The sequence below is a fragment of the Chrysochloris asiatica genome, unplaced genomic scaffold, assembly GCF_000296735.1.
Source record: "Chrysochloris asiatica unplaced genomic scaffold, ChrAsi1.0 scaffold00001, whole genome shotgun sequence".
Taxonomy (NCBI): domain Eukaryota; kingdom Metazoa; phylum Chordata; class Mammalia; order Afrosoricida; family Chrysochloridae; genus Chrysochloris; species Chrysochloris asiatica.
Genome location: NW_006408519.1, coordinates 3,317,053 through 3,332,118, shown reverse-complemented (window position 1 = coordinate 3,332,118; position 15,066 = coordinate 3,317,053). Strand labels below are relative to the sequence as shown.

The 15,066-nt window shown below is 41.5% G+C and overlaps 1 protein-coding gene and 1 pseudogene across 1 annotated transcript in view; both read right to left on the bottom strand.

Moving 5' to 3' along the window:
• DCAF13 (DDB1 and CUL4 associated factor 13) overlaps window positions 1-14,549 on the bottom strand; it is a 39,436-nt gene extending 24,887 nt beyond the window's left edge. Inside the window, exons 1-3 of the mRNA XM_006830626.1 lie at window positions 14,456-14,549; window positions 6,277-6,476; window positions 5,625-5,732 (exon numbers count right to left, since the gene is read on the bottom strand). Coding sequence (XP_006830689.1) covers window positions 5,625-5,732; window positions 6,277-6,476; window positions 14,456-14,525 — 378 coding nt within the window. The 5' untranslated portion in view covers window positions 14,526-14,549. The remainder of the gene's footprint in view (window positions 1-5,624; window positions 5,733-6,276; window positions 6,477-14,455) is intronic.
• A 23-nt stretch (window positions 14,550-14,572) lies between these two features.
• Window positions 14,573-14,771, bottom strand: LOC102813837 (annotated as a pseudogene).
• Window positions 14,772-15,066: the final 295 nt, after the last annotated feature.

Below are 15,066 nucleotides of genomic sequence, written 5' to 3'. Positions count from 1 at the left end.
ATTTAAAAGTATGCAGGGGAAGGTAGAGTCCTCATTGAATAGTTTTCATCTTATCTAGATGGGTCTGGTGAAAAGAGATGGGAATAAGATTCTTATGATTTAATAATGAGTAAATGTTATCATGACTAATTGCGAGTGTCACAACTGTAAAGGTAGTTTTGTAACAAAAATGGGGGAGTAGTTAATCTTACAGTCCAGAAACAAAGGACCCTAGAGCCATCAAGGGAGACGAGCACAAGCGGAATGCATAGGCTGCCAAAAGAACAAACAGATCTGTGTTATAGAAAGTGCAGCCAGAGTGCTCCTTGGAGGTCAGGATGACCAAACTTTGTAGCTCATACTTTGGACATATTGTCTGGGGGCGGGGGGGGGAAGCAGTCACTGAAGGAGATCATGTTTGGTAAGGTGGAGGGTCAGAGAAAAAGCGGAAGAGCCCCAGCAAGATGGAATGGTAAAGCGGCAGCATCGATGGGCTCAAACATGGCAACAATTGTGAGGTTGGCCCAAGAGTGGGCAGTGTTTCATTCTGTTGTGCATAGGGTCGCTATGAGTCAGTACCGACTCCATGGCACACAACAACAACAATCCAGAGAAGCAATGACACCAGAGATGGAGGCAGAGATAAGGCCATGGAGAGAGGGAGCAGCTGAGGACTCTGGACTCATGGAAAAAGAGGGACTGTGTGCTGGCAGTTAGAAGGCAGGCTTGCAGAATGTGCCCTTGTGGCTGTTTAATTATAATGTATTCGAGTGTTTTTGTGTACATCTCCCCACCCCCACTCCTCAAAAAAAAAAAACAAAAAAACAGGGAGGGAAAGGGAACAAATACTGTTGAATGATGATGCACAGAGATGATAATCATTGCATTGAAACTATGGTGTAAAGCCGATGTTCTTCCATGTAAACTATCACTCAGTTCACAATAAAAACTTAAAAAGAAAAAAAGATAAATGGAGAAAAGATTGAATATCAAGGACTTCATTTTTTTCAGATCAACCATCAACACTCATGGAAGCAGCAGTCAAGAAATCAAACATCGTATTGCATTAGGCAAATCTACTGCATAAAACCTCTTAAAAGTATTCAAGAGCAAAGGTGTCAGTTTGAGGAGAAAAGTGCACCTGACCCAAACCATGGTATTTTCAATATCCTCATATGCATGTGAAACTTGGACAGTGATTAAGTAAGATCGTAGAAGAATTGATGACTTCGAATTATGATGTTGGAGAATTTTTAAAGTACCATGGACTGGCATAAGAACAAACCAATCTGTGTTGGAAGGACAGCCATAATGCTCCTTGGAAGCCAGGATGGCCAGACTTTGTCTCTCATATTCAGAAACATTATCAGGAGGAATGAGCCTCTGGAGAAGGATATCATGTTTGGTAACGTGAAGGATTGGTGAAAAAGAGGATGACCCACACCGAGATGGATTGGCACAGTGGTTGCAACAATGGGCTCCAAGTAGCAATGATTGTGAGGTTTGTGCAAAACCAGGCAGTGTTTTGTTCTGTTGTGCATAAGGTCGCTATGAATCAGTACCAACTCAATGCCACCTAACAACAATATTAGTAGATGCATGGATACACACAGAATGAATGATGAATATATATACATTTTTCAGAAGATATTTGTACAAGGGTATATATTTGTTGCAGATAAATTCATGAATGTGGTGGAGCATACAAGCGTCAAAGTTTAAAGATGTTTCCAACAAAACCAAATACCTTCAAGTGTTTGGGAACCTAGGGGCTCAGGATCAAGGTCTCAGGGGACACCAAGATCAATTAACATTACATAGTACACAAGACAATGTTCTATAATCCTACTTTGGTTTATAGCTGTTGTTGTTGTTAAGTGCCACTGAGTTGGTTCTGACTCACAACAACGCTCTGTAGGGTTTCTGAGGAGCAGCTGGTGGGTTTGATCTGCTGACCTTACAGTTAAAACTAACCTTGTTGTCCAGTCCATTATCCTGCAGCACCACATCACGACTCCTTTGATTCATAGCTACTGGGGTCTTAAAGTTCATGAGTGGCTACCTGAGGTTTAACTACTGCTCTCTCTCTGCCCAGAGGGAAGGAGTGAAGAAAACTGAAGATGCGTGGAAACTAATGGACCACATGATCATTACTATTCATGACCCTGAGACCTAAAGAACTAAATGGTACCTAGTGACCACTACCGACTGTTATGAAAGGGATCACATTAGAGGGTCCTAGATAAGAGTGGAAGAAATATGTGGAACAAAAACTCAGAATCATAAAAAAGAGCAGGCTTACTGGTTGGCTAGAGACTGATGGAAGCACTGTCTAACCACTATGGCCCTTAGACATCTTTTAGGTCTGGAACTGAACTCTTCCCCATAGCTCAGTTTTCAGCCAAACAGACATGTCTATAAACGGAATAACAACACTGTAGATGTATGCACACCTTAGGATAATCAACCATCTGAGATCAAAAGAACAACATTTAACCAAGGACAAATCTCAGAAGGGTTAGGAAAGCTGGAGGAACAGAAATAGGAAATACAGGAAGAAGTGGGACCAGTGATGTTACATCATGTGAACTGCAATCAATGAGATGAAACGAAACGTACATGAAATGTAGAATGGAAAGCTGATCTGCTGTGTAAATCTTCACCCAAATACATTATAAAATAGGAAACATTAAAAATACCAGATAGAAGACGTTTTACAATCTTGGAATGGACAAAGTCCTTTAACTTAAGCATGACACAAAACTCCAGAAATGGTCAGTGGTTTTCAAACTGTGGTCTGTAGACCCCTGAAAGATACAGAAAACTTTTCAGGGGTACACAAGGCCAAAACAATTTCTGTGTTAATAAAGACACTATTTGCTTTTGACGTGTTGACATGTGCACAGATGGTGAAAAAACAAAACTGTTGGTCCCTTAGTACAAATCAAGGCAGTGGCAACAAACTTATCACTATTTAGACTTAAGTATGGCAGCATCTAAGGGCTCAAGTGTGGCAACAATTGTGAAGTTAGCCCAGGACAGGGCAGTGTTTTGTTCTTTTGTGCATAGGGTCGCTATGAGTCGGTACCGACTCAATGGCACCTAACAAAAACAACATCTGTCAAAGATTTTCACAAAAAAGAACTGGAAGGAAAAAAAGGGTAATCTGATACAATTTACTTGACCTACACCTATGGAAGCAGTAACTCAAAAGAGGGAACAAATTCTTACACCAAGAATCATTCCCGCCCCCTCCACACACAGAGTAGACAGGGATGGGCAACTTGGACATTGGCTACCCAAAATGGGGGGGAGGATGGGCTACAAAGGCAAGAAGTGACTGGCTTATAAACTTTCAAGAGGGAACCTAGAGCCAGGGGGGCTGGAGGAAGGCAGAATCTCCAGTGAGTAGTATCTAATCTGCCTAGGCGGAACTGATGAAATGAAATGCAGATGGGTCTCTTGTATACAATAGTGAATAATTGTTATCAGGACTGATTGTGAAGGTTGGAAATGTAAAGGAAGGGAGGGAACAACTTTCCAGTCTAGGAGCAGAGGTCCCTAGGACCATCAGTGGAGAAGAGCCGAGAGTGGGACCCAACCCAGAGAAGCAGTGATGCCTGAGATGAAGGCAGAGACAATGACGTGAAGTGATGGAGCAGCTGGGGACTTTAGATCCAGAGAGGGAGAGCGACTGTGTGCTGAAGACTCGGGGAGATGGGTAGTGTAGGAGGCAGGCTTGCAGGGTATATACCCTTTGGTTGGTTGATGATGCATGGAGGGGATTGTAACTATGGCAATGATACGATATACGATAGAATGAATGTAAAACTAATGTTCTCCCATGTAAACTATCATATAATTCACAATAAAACACTAAAAAAAAGAATTGGACATGTCACTTTAAGGAAAACAATTAACATTACTTGTTGCCAATGATAATATTTAAATTTTCAAGAAAAAATAAAAATTGTATGAAACCTATCTTCACCATCATGACCTTGAGAATAATTAAAGATTTCTGATATGGTCAGTGGTAATAGTAGCATGTGATTTAAAAATATACATATGACATATAGTAATATGGATTAACATTTACAAGAGATGCATATTTCAGTGGAATATGTTCTAGATATAAAATTCTGCAGGGGCTAAAGATATATTCAAAGTGAATGATAGATCAAAGAATCTTAATGTAATAGTGTATGAGGAGCCTCCAAAAAGCTCATGGAAAAATGAAATGAAAAGATAATGGAATTTTCCACAAACTTTTTTCAAGCCCCCTTGTATTTAAAGTTCATTGATGTCGTTTTAAATTTAGATTAGCTATAACCTTTAAAATGTAAACCTCATGACATTTTAGTGTAGTACCTAGAAAAACATTCACAATTATCTGAAAAAACTATGAAAATACCCTTGCCTTTTAAAATTACACATTTATGTGAGGTCAGAGTCTTTACACATACAACCAAATCACACACAGCAGACATGAAAACTCCAGCTGTCCACTACTAAAAAAAGATTTGCAAAAATGTAAAAACATTCCCATTCTTCACACTATTTTTTTTAACACTGATTTGTATTTCTACATTTCCCTTTCTTAACTTCTCACATGATGATGCCACCCTCCCTTCCCGGCTTTGTTCCAGGCCCGTACCTATAAAGGTCTGACAGTCTAATTCCAATAGTCCACTGAAGTTCAACTCATCACAATTTAGCCTTCCCATTCTCACTCTCCTCAACTTGCTGATACTCTTCACTTCTTTATTTCTATAACAGGAACTATCATCTTCCTAGGCACCTCTCACTTATTTATCAAACTTGCCAAATCTTCAAAATATTTCTAAACCTAACCATTTCTTTGTTTCTACTCCCCAGTGCAGCATCTTAATGTTGCCTACCTAGACTATTCAAGGAGCCGTGGTGGTGTGTGTAGTGGATTATCTGGGCTGCTAACTGCAAGGGTAGGAGCGTGGTTCTACCAGCCGCTCCTCGGGAGAAAGATAAGGTTTTCTGCTACTATAAAGATTTACAGTCTCAAAACTCTATCCAGGGTTGTTATGAGTCAGGACCCACTCAATGGCAACAACCACCATGAACCAGACTTTTCAAACATTATTCACTCCTATAAAATTGTTGTTGTTAAGTGCTGTCAAGTCATTTCCAACCCACAGAGACCCTGTATAGGGTTTCTAAGGAACGGCTGGTGAGCTTGAACCACAAAACTTATGGTTCAAACCGACTTTGCAATCCAGCACATTAATCCACAGCGCCACACATCTCAAAGTCCAGCTTAAGAGTTGTCACCCACCCGTCAAAAGACCTTCAGTAATTCCTTAGACTCTGCCAATTGAAATATAAACTTCTCCAGCGTAAGCCAAACTACCTTTATAGCTTCACCTCCTACTACTCCCATTTCTCAATATGCTATAGGTTAGTTTAATAACATGTTAAGCAACTCAAAATATAATTTTAGGGTTGGATTATATGAAGACTAGGACTTTTCAAGGTTTTAATAAGGTACTTTACATTGTATCGCTCCAAAAGGACCTTGGAAGTAATAAATGAACTCAGAAGTAAATCTATTCAATTAGATCAGTATTCTGTAGACAGAAAAGTTTTAATAACTTAAATAGCATACTTACAGTAAAAAAAGAAGACCCACAAAAGCGAGTACATATTCCTCGTACAAAGCCTTCATGTGCTTGCATTGTACGGATACATTTTCGTTTAGTCAAGTTCCAAATTTTAACCTATGATAAAGCATACCAGGAAATTTCAGAGAATAATAAACAAGAAATGTTCAGACACTGGTGTACTACATTCCAAGAAAAAGAAATTCAACACTCAAAAGGCTATGAATCACTCACATAGATAGCTAAAAACAAAATGCTTTGGATTAAAATAATGCAATGCATATTGACAAGTATATCAAAAAGAAAAAAAATTCAATCTGTCACTTTGCTTAGTATAGCTTAAAGCATTTCAAAGCCTTGTTTCTAACCCCAAACCAATAGCGTGGATCACTAAAAGTGCACACTTAAATACCTTTATTGCAAGCATGATTTCTTTATTTGTGATCAAACTAAGCCTCAAGTCTTGCCTTTATAATTTCCTAGGTTTAGTAAAGAAATTATTGAAGTTACTATTTCAAACAGAAGTTAGTCTTGAGGATAAAAATAAAAAAAATACAGAAAGGCAGAAATCAAAGTAAAACCCATACTGAAAACCAAAGGAAAAACATTTGCAATGTAACTATTTTTACTTTAAAATATCAATGTTTAGAGTGACACTTGCCTCTCCATCACATGCCCCAGAAAGGACAGTAGCCAAGCTTTTTGGATGCTTTGCCAAGCAATTGACTCCATCTCGGTGACCATCCAAGGAAGCAAGGAATGGTTTTGCAAATACCCGTTCCAGTTTTGTAGCATTCAAAGCTCTTACATATTCTCGTGGAACCTCGAAAGGATGCAAGGTAGGATCATAGTTTCTTGGAACTGAAACAAGAAGGACTCCTCTTAACAAAATAAAATAGTTCATATTTACTATTACCTGTCATTTTCCCTACCGAAGCAATTTATTATGCAATAAGCCCTTTTATTAGGAATCCTGTTCTATGCCAAGCACTGTAAAGAATGAAAGAGTAAAAGATCTTTCATACAGATACCTCTTCTAAACTACCAGGAAATTATCATTGTTGTTGTTGTTAAGTGCTGTTGAGTTGGTTGTAACCCAGAGGGACCCTGTATAGGATTTCTGTGAAGCAGCCTGTGAACTTGAACCACTGACCTTGCAGTTCAAACAGACTTTGCAGTTCAGTGCATTAACCCACAGTTAGATGCTACATGTATACTCACAGCTTCTCCATTTGTGTGTCCTAATGAACAGTTTCCTGTACATTCATCTGAACTCTTCCTACCATTCTGTTAAGCTGCGAAACAAGCTCAATCAGTTATTAATTTATCTTAGGAAATCATTCTAAGCCCACGTCTACACCTCAATGTTCAAAAGCAAACGCAAAGTGGATTGAGAGAAATACTGTTAACTGATGGTACACGAAGGGGATTATAATCATTGTAATGAAACAAGGTGTATGATTTGTTGAAGGTAAAACTGATGATATGCCCTGTAAACTTTCACTCAATCCACAAAACCTTAAATTAAAAAAAGAAAAGAAAATGCATCTTCTTACCCCGACTATACCTCATCCTAGGACATTTCTTCTGATTCCCTAGCAGTGCTACATTACAACACTCAGACAAGCTCAAATTCTTATCATCCTCATGTATCCCATCTTCCATATTCCCCATTGCCAAAGCTCACAAAGTTCTACTCTTTTCCCTTGGAAATACTTGTAATTCATTCTATTCTTTCTTTACCTACCTCTATTAACTTTGTTTTGGCCCATACCTAGATTACTGTAAGGCGACCCCCACTCTATTTGATGCCATTTTACACTGCCAGCAGATGAATCACCTTAAAAGAGTTATTGCGAACTGCAAGGTCAGCAGTTCGAAACTACCAGCTCTTCCATGGGAGAAAGATGAGGCTTTCTGCTCCCATAAAGATTTGTAGCCTCAGAAACCCTGTACAGGGTCGCTGTGAGTAGGAACCGACTCCACAGCACATAACCACCACCACTACCACCCAAGACTAAAAACTTCCAATGGCTCTCTAAAATAGTAATGTTCTAATTTTTCTAATTGTGTGCCCATTAGAACAAGAGTTTTTTTTAACAGGTCCTTCCTATTCAACATACGTACAAGGGGGCTTCATAAACGAGTGGAAAAACTTCACTTTTTTTTCCCCCCAAACTTTTTATTGTGAATTATGTGAAGGTTTACAGAGCAGATCACCAGTTTTATAATCAACAAATCATACAATTGATTTAATTTCAATGATTGCAATCCTCACCATAAAACAAGTTTCCCCATTTCCTCCCTGTGGTTCTTATTTTCATTCCAATTTCCTTCCCAAATCAAAAATCCCGTATCTTTTCATTTTATTTTTCCACAAACTTTTTGAAGCCCCCTTGCATATTTACTCAAGGAGACCCATGATTGGCGGGTTGTTTTTTTTCTCCCCAATCTCCATTTAACATTGTGATAAAGCAATTCAAAGGTTCTAACCGGGCTGATACACTGGACTGCAAGGTCAGTTTGAACCACAAGGTCAGAAGTTCAAGCTTACCATCCACTCCTTAGAAACTCTATACAGGGTCACTATGAGTTAGAACTGACTCGAGGGCATTTAACAACAATTTCAATTTGGAGTCCTGGTGTGGTGCTGTAGGATAAGCACTCATTTGCTAACCTGAAGGCTCTTGATTCATACCCACCAGTCATTCCTTGGAAACCCTATACGGGGTCACAGAGCAGGAAGTGACTCAGCGGCACTTAACAACAATTTCAATTGATTTCACTGTTTGGTTTTAATGGCTGCTATCCTGGTGTGGCCCTGTGGGTTATGTGCCAGAGTGCAAAGCCTTTTGAACTGCAAGGTCAACGGTTCAAGCTCACCAGGTGCTCCTCAGAAACCTTATACAGGGTCGCTATGGGTTGGAACCGATTCAACGGCACTTCACAACAACAACAACATAGCTGAAAAAGGCGCTCTGGTAGCATAGTGGTTACAAATCAGGCTGCTAACCTAAGGGTCAGCAGTTCAAAACTACCAGCTGTTCCGCAGGAGAATGATGAGGCTTCTGCTCCCATAAAGATTTACAGCCTCAGAAACCCTATACAGGGTCACTATGAGTCGGAACCAACTCCATGGCATATAACAACAACAACATAGCTGAAAAAATATATTTGGAGTCCTGGTGTGGAGTTGTAGGATCAGCACTGGACTGTTACCCAGAAGGTTTAGAGTTCAAACCAAGCAGCCTCGTCTCAAAAACCCGATACAGGATCGCTATGAGTCAGAACAATGCTGATGGAACAGCATGTATATACTGGAGCCAATTCCTTGCTGTGCATGATTCCATGGTAACTTTTTATGGTTCTACAGTTTTCTGTCAAAGTGTACAATCAGTTCAGTTACTTTGCTATTGTGCACTGAGTACTTCCTATACTTCACAAAGACAAGCAGATTCAAAAAGAAAATTTGCAGAGTTGGCGACATTTGTTTTATTTAATTTTCAGTCCCATCCGGCAGTATTACAAAAATTCTTTATAAAGTATGTCCAGAAAATTTCCATCTACTCTGATGTCAACAGCTATAAAGCTCATTTTAATAATTTTAACAAATGGTTTTTTAAAACAAAGGAAAACAACCCCAAACAAGATAGATGACTGTTTCAAACATTTTCATGTGGGGAAAAAGAATTTTATAGGGCACTTTCATCATTTTTAGTATAAAATCAAAAACATGATTACCACACTAAACATACATTGTCAAAATGACCTTTAAACACATGTTCTTTTGAAAAGTAAACGCTGATGCGTCACATTAGGTGTTTATTCTTTTCTAAAAAAATAACAAAGCAATAAACTACTTAGTATTAAGTCACAGAAAAGCTGGGCAAAATTTAAAATGTATTATTCATCATGCCCTTTGCCAACTCTTCTACAAACTTTATCATGACATGACTGAGGATCTGCTGCATGAAAAATGATGTCTGTGGTCCTTTCCATCACTTCACCAATTATTACAAAGATTCTATTCCTTTAAGAGAATGCAAACCACAGTAAATAAAATATGCTGCAATATTCTGAAGGCAGAAACCTTTGCCAGCTCTCCTACTCTTTTCCTCTGGATACTTGCAGTACCATATATAAGGTCTAATTATTTAACCCTGGTGTGGTGCTGAAGGACAAGCACTGGACTGCTAACTGCAAGGTCAGTGATTCAAATCCACCAGCTGCTCCTTGGAAACCCTACACAGGGTTGCTGTGACTTGGAACCAACTTGAAGGGATTTAACAATAACATTTAACCTAGAAGTGCCTTGGAAGACACTCTGGCAATCTGCTTCTTGAAAACCCTACAAAGCAGTTCTACTCGGCACACACGAGGAAGCCATGAGTTAAGAAGTGACTTGCCTGCAACTAACAACATTGACTACAAGGCCCAACTGAGGATGGCAGTGTCAATCCAACTATTAAATAAATTTATTGAGGCTAAGGAGCTCTGATAGCGTAGTGGTTACGAATCGGGCTGCGAACCTTAAGGTCAGCAGTTCGAAACTACCAGCTGCTCCGCGGGAGAAAGATCAGGCTTTCTACTCCCATAAAGATTTACACCCTCGGAAATCCTGTACAGGGTCGCTATAGGTCGAAACCTACTCGACGGCACTTAACAACAACAACAACAAGGAATACTAGGGGGTTTCAAAAAGTTTGTGGGAAAAAATTCTATTATCTTTGAATTCCATTTTACTAGAAACTTTTTGAAGTCCCCTTATATAAATGGAAGTATTGTTTTTTGCCCCTCTCCACATTCCAACTGATGGCCTGCATACTCATTTTAGAGATCTCTGACTTACTGAATGAATTTCAAGCTCCTTATGGTCTTATACGGAGTCCTGGTGTGGCGCTGTGGGTTAATGGGCCAGACTGTAAAGCCGTTTGAACTGCAAGGTCAGTGGTTCAAGCTCACCAGCTACTCCTCGGAAACCCTATACAGGGTTGCTATGGGTCGGAACCGACTCGACGGCACTTCACAACAACAACATGGTCTTATACAATCTAGACTCACTCTACCCTCAGCCTGTCACTCACTTATTCATTCACTCTTTCATTCAGACATTTATAAAGTAAGAGTCCTGGTGTGGCACTGTGCGCTAATGCGTCAGGCTGCAAAGTCATTTGAACTTCAAGGTCGGTGGTTCAAGCTCACCAGCTGCTCCTTGGAAACCCTATACAGGGTCGCTATGGGTCGGAATCAACTCAACAGCACTTAAAAACAACTATAGTTCCATGCAAATAATATGACTGTTACGTATTTTGTTTTTGTTTGCAAAACCATCCAACTCCCTCACATGTTAGTTTCCTATGCATCCTAAGCATATTTATGTGGGCCAATTATTTATGGAAAAAAATACAAAGTTATGTGCCAGAGCTGTCTAAACACAATGGATACAGAAATAAGCATGATTCGTCTCTGCAAGGTCAGTCTAATAGGAAAGACTCGTCACAAAAATAATCATGAGACAATATGAAAAATACATATATGTGATGGGATAACAAAAGAGGGGTGCGGAAATGAATCAAGCGGCAGGGAATAATCGTGGTGGTGAGTCGAGTCGGAGGCACAATGACCCCATATAGGGTTTACAAGGAGCAGGTGGTGAGTCTGAACCACCGACTCTGTGGTTCAAATTGACCTTGCGGTCCAGTGCATTATCCCACAGTGCCACACCAGGACTCCTAGTCATTTGCGTTGTCAAGTACCATCCATTGAATTGGTTCCGACTCATAGTGACCCTGCATAGGGTTTCCAAGGAGCGGCTGGTGAGCTTGAACCATCGACCTTGCAGTTCAAACCAACTTTGAAGTCCAGCGCATTAACCCAGAGGGCCACACCAGGACTCCAATCATTTGTGCACCTAGGAAACTCCACCAGTAAGCTTGTTGTTGTTAAGTGCTGTTGAAACAGTTTCAATTCATAGTAACCCTGTATAGGGCTTTTCCAGAAGTAGCTGTTGAGTTTGAACCACCAACCATGAAGTTCAAAGCAACCTTAAGGTCGAGTGCTTAACCCAGTGCTGCAATTTATGCAAAATTTGTGACTGATGAAACTGAAGAAGATGGGACCTGCAGTTCATTCAAAGAGTTGAGATGATGTCAAGCCCTTCCTTGCTCGAAAAAATCTGATTTGCATTTTTACATGCATGACTGTTTTGTTACGTAATCTGTAAACATCTCAGGGGTAGAGACCACATTTAAAGAACAATGCTCACACATGTTGCTAATCTCCAGAACTCAATCCAAACACTGATATACTACTATAGTTTCATCTTCTATCACTTATATACTCCCCATTCATACTCCGATCACATGGCCCTCCCTTCCATGTCTTAAACTCATCTTTGCCTTAAAGCCTTTTCACTCATTATTCAGGTTACTTGGAAAATTCTGTTCATGCATAGTTTGTTCCTTGTCATTTCAGACTCAAGAATATGTTAATAGGAAACACAGCAGTAATGACAAATAAAAATCAATGTCGGGGAATGGGAATGGAAGAACAAAGCAGATGGGAGAACAATTAGGCAGGTTTGCATGGGCTAAGCGGGACAGAGGTAAATAATGATGTGTGCACAACCTTGGAACAACAGGGATCAGGGATACAAGGATTGAGACATGGTTGCAATGGGCAAAAGGGGGGAAAAGATGCTTGGCTGTCTTTTGAATCTTGGTTTCCGTGGCACACCATTATAAAATAGACACTTGAAGAGGAGAGAAAGGAATACCAGAAATATCACCACAGAAAGCTTTTAAGTCCGTCTTCTGCCTATAACTGATTGGAATACCTAAAATGGGGCTACAACATGCCCAGTTAGGGAGGCTTCCTGTGGAGCCTCTGCATTACATAAGACCATAGATGGAATCCTGAACCCCATCCAAAATCTTCTGAGGTGGGAAATTCCCACTTGAAAGGACAAGCAAACCAGCCTGGAGTGGCTAGAACAGAATATACTTCTTGAATGAAAGACCGACAGGAAAAATACAAAACAATATTAACAGACCAACTGATTACTATAAGAACAAGCAAATTGCTCGCCTAGGAGACATCAAGGCAAGTGGTTGGGTCCCCTCAGGGCAAACCCCCTTCCAAGACTATAAGACTCAATGGGAATACAAGCTCTGATCAGTGACCACGTTGGCTGAGGGAAAAACATCAATGAAGCTGCGAGCTAAGCCCCACAACATTCAATAGACTTCTGTGAACCTGGCTGGAGACCTGGTTGGCCAGCACTGTGGTAAGACTCTTGGGCCCAGAGTCAGTGACATAGCCACAGAGGACTCGAATGGAGAGTGAAGCATCTAGCTGATAAAAGAAGAGGGTATATGCACAAGAACACCCATATTTGCAGATAATACCCACTTGACCTGGCTTCCATGACTGTTTGATCAGAGCTCAATTTGAAGAAGAAACAAGAGGAAAAAAAGAGTAATCTGATACAATTTGATGAACTTGACCTAAACCTATGGATGCAGCTCAAAAGAGGAAACAAATCTTTACAGCTAGGATCATTCCCATCCCCTCCATACACAGAGGAGACAGGGATGGGCAACTTGGACATTGGCTACCCAAAGTTGGGGGGGCCTACAAAGGCAAGAAGTGACTGGCTCACAAGCTTTCAAGAGGGAGCCTAGATGCACAGGGCGTGGAGGAAGATAGAATCTTCACTGAGTAGTATCCAATCTGTTTAGACGGGACTGACGAAAGGAGATGCGGACAGGTCTCCTGTGATACAAGAGTGAATAATCCTTTCAGGACTGATTGTGAGGGTTGGTAATGTAAAGGTAAATGTTGTGTAGCAAAAGGAGGGGAGTGATTAACTTTGTAGTATAGGAGCGGAGGTCCCTGGGACCATCAAGGGAGAAGAGTGGAGAGCAGGACCCTACACAGAGAAGCAGTGACGCCAGAGATGGAGGCAGAAACTATGGAGGCAGAGATGATGATATGAAGAGAAGGAATGGCTTTAGACCCAGAGAGGGAGAGGGGCTGTGTGCTGACAACTGGGGGTGGAGGATGGGGGGGGGGGGGAGGCTTGCAGGATATACCCTTTGGTTGGTTAATGATGCATGTTGTTGTTGTTGTTATGCAGTGGAGTCGATTCCGACTCATAGTGACTCTGTACAGGGTTTCCGACGGGAGCAAAAAGCCTCATCTTTCTCCCACGGAACAGCTGGTAGTTTTGAACTGCTGACCCTGAGGTTAGCAGCCCGATTCGTAACCACTTCGCTACCAGATCTCCTTGGAGGGGATTAAAAACAAAAGAAAAGGAAAAAAAAATGTCATTGTAACCACTACCCCCATCAAACTTAATCACAAGAATTGGTGCTAAGAGAAACCTGATGGCTTTAGGTTTCGTGTTTCTATTTCCACGTCCGAAATAAGCAATCTGAAGTCATTAAGCAGCTAAAAAACAGACCAGCAGGAAGGTTTAGAGAATCCTGTTTTTCTCTCCAATCCCTCAATTTATGAGCGTGGCTCACTGAAGCCCCACTTCTCAACAGTAATAGGAACCTGAGAACAATTCGATAGCAGCAGCTAAAAGGGCGTAGGCAAAATCCTTCCCCCTACCTATAGTTAACTATTTCCCATTTCTAAAAAACACTTGAAGAGAATACAGCTGCTAGTCAGCCCCGCATCAGCCTTATCTGCAATAAATTGGTGAAAGATAACAAGCTATGAGAATGGAGCGCCAGCTTCTTCCCAGCTTTACCCCGAGAAAACAGACTAGATGTCGGAGACTCGCGGAAAGCGTCTCTTTCGCTTTACTTTTTTAACCTTACAACTTGTCTCACCTCTTTGTATGTCTAACTTAGTTTCGCGGACATAATTGTCCGGGTTCCGGCTCAGCATCTTCACTTTCATCTTGGCGGCTCTTCCTCCCCAACTCCACGAGTCTCTCTCTTGCTCTCTCACGCTCCGGGTTCTGATCACCGCCACCTCCCCTCACTCGCTCTACTTCCACCTTTTGTAGGCTACTTCCTGTCACATGACTTCCAGGCACGGAATCCGGCCTGCCGGCTCAGCTCTATCCTGTGGCGCTCCGTAGCTTCGCAGGCAAAGGTTAGCAGGGGGCGGTCCTTCAGTTAGCTGTTCGGTGTCGCCTACAACCTTTACCCGGAGGCTACAGCCGCCCGGGCAAGGCAGGGTAAGGAGTAGGCGGAGGCTGGCGTTCCGCTTTCCACGCTTTCTCCGCCAGCGAGAGGAGACTGCACCCCGATCACGTTCGCTTTGTCTCAATCTTTTGGCTTCACTCCGCGTCCCGCCCTCGGAGTCCACGTGCCAGCCACGGAAGTGAGCTAGCGCCCCCGATTTCTGCTCCCAGCGGATACCGTCGCCACGGTGGCGGCCACTGCGTCAGGTCCTACCTCCGCGGCTCTGAGCGCCGTGGTGCCCGCCGATCCTG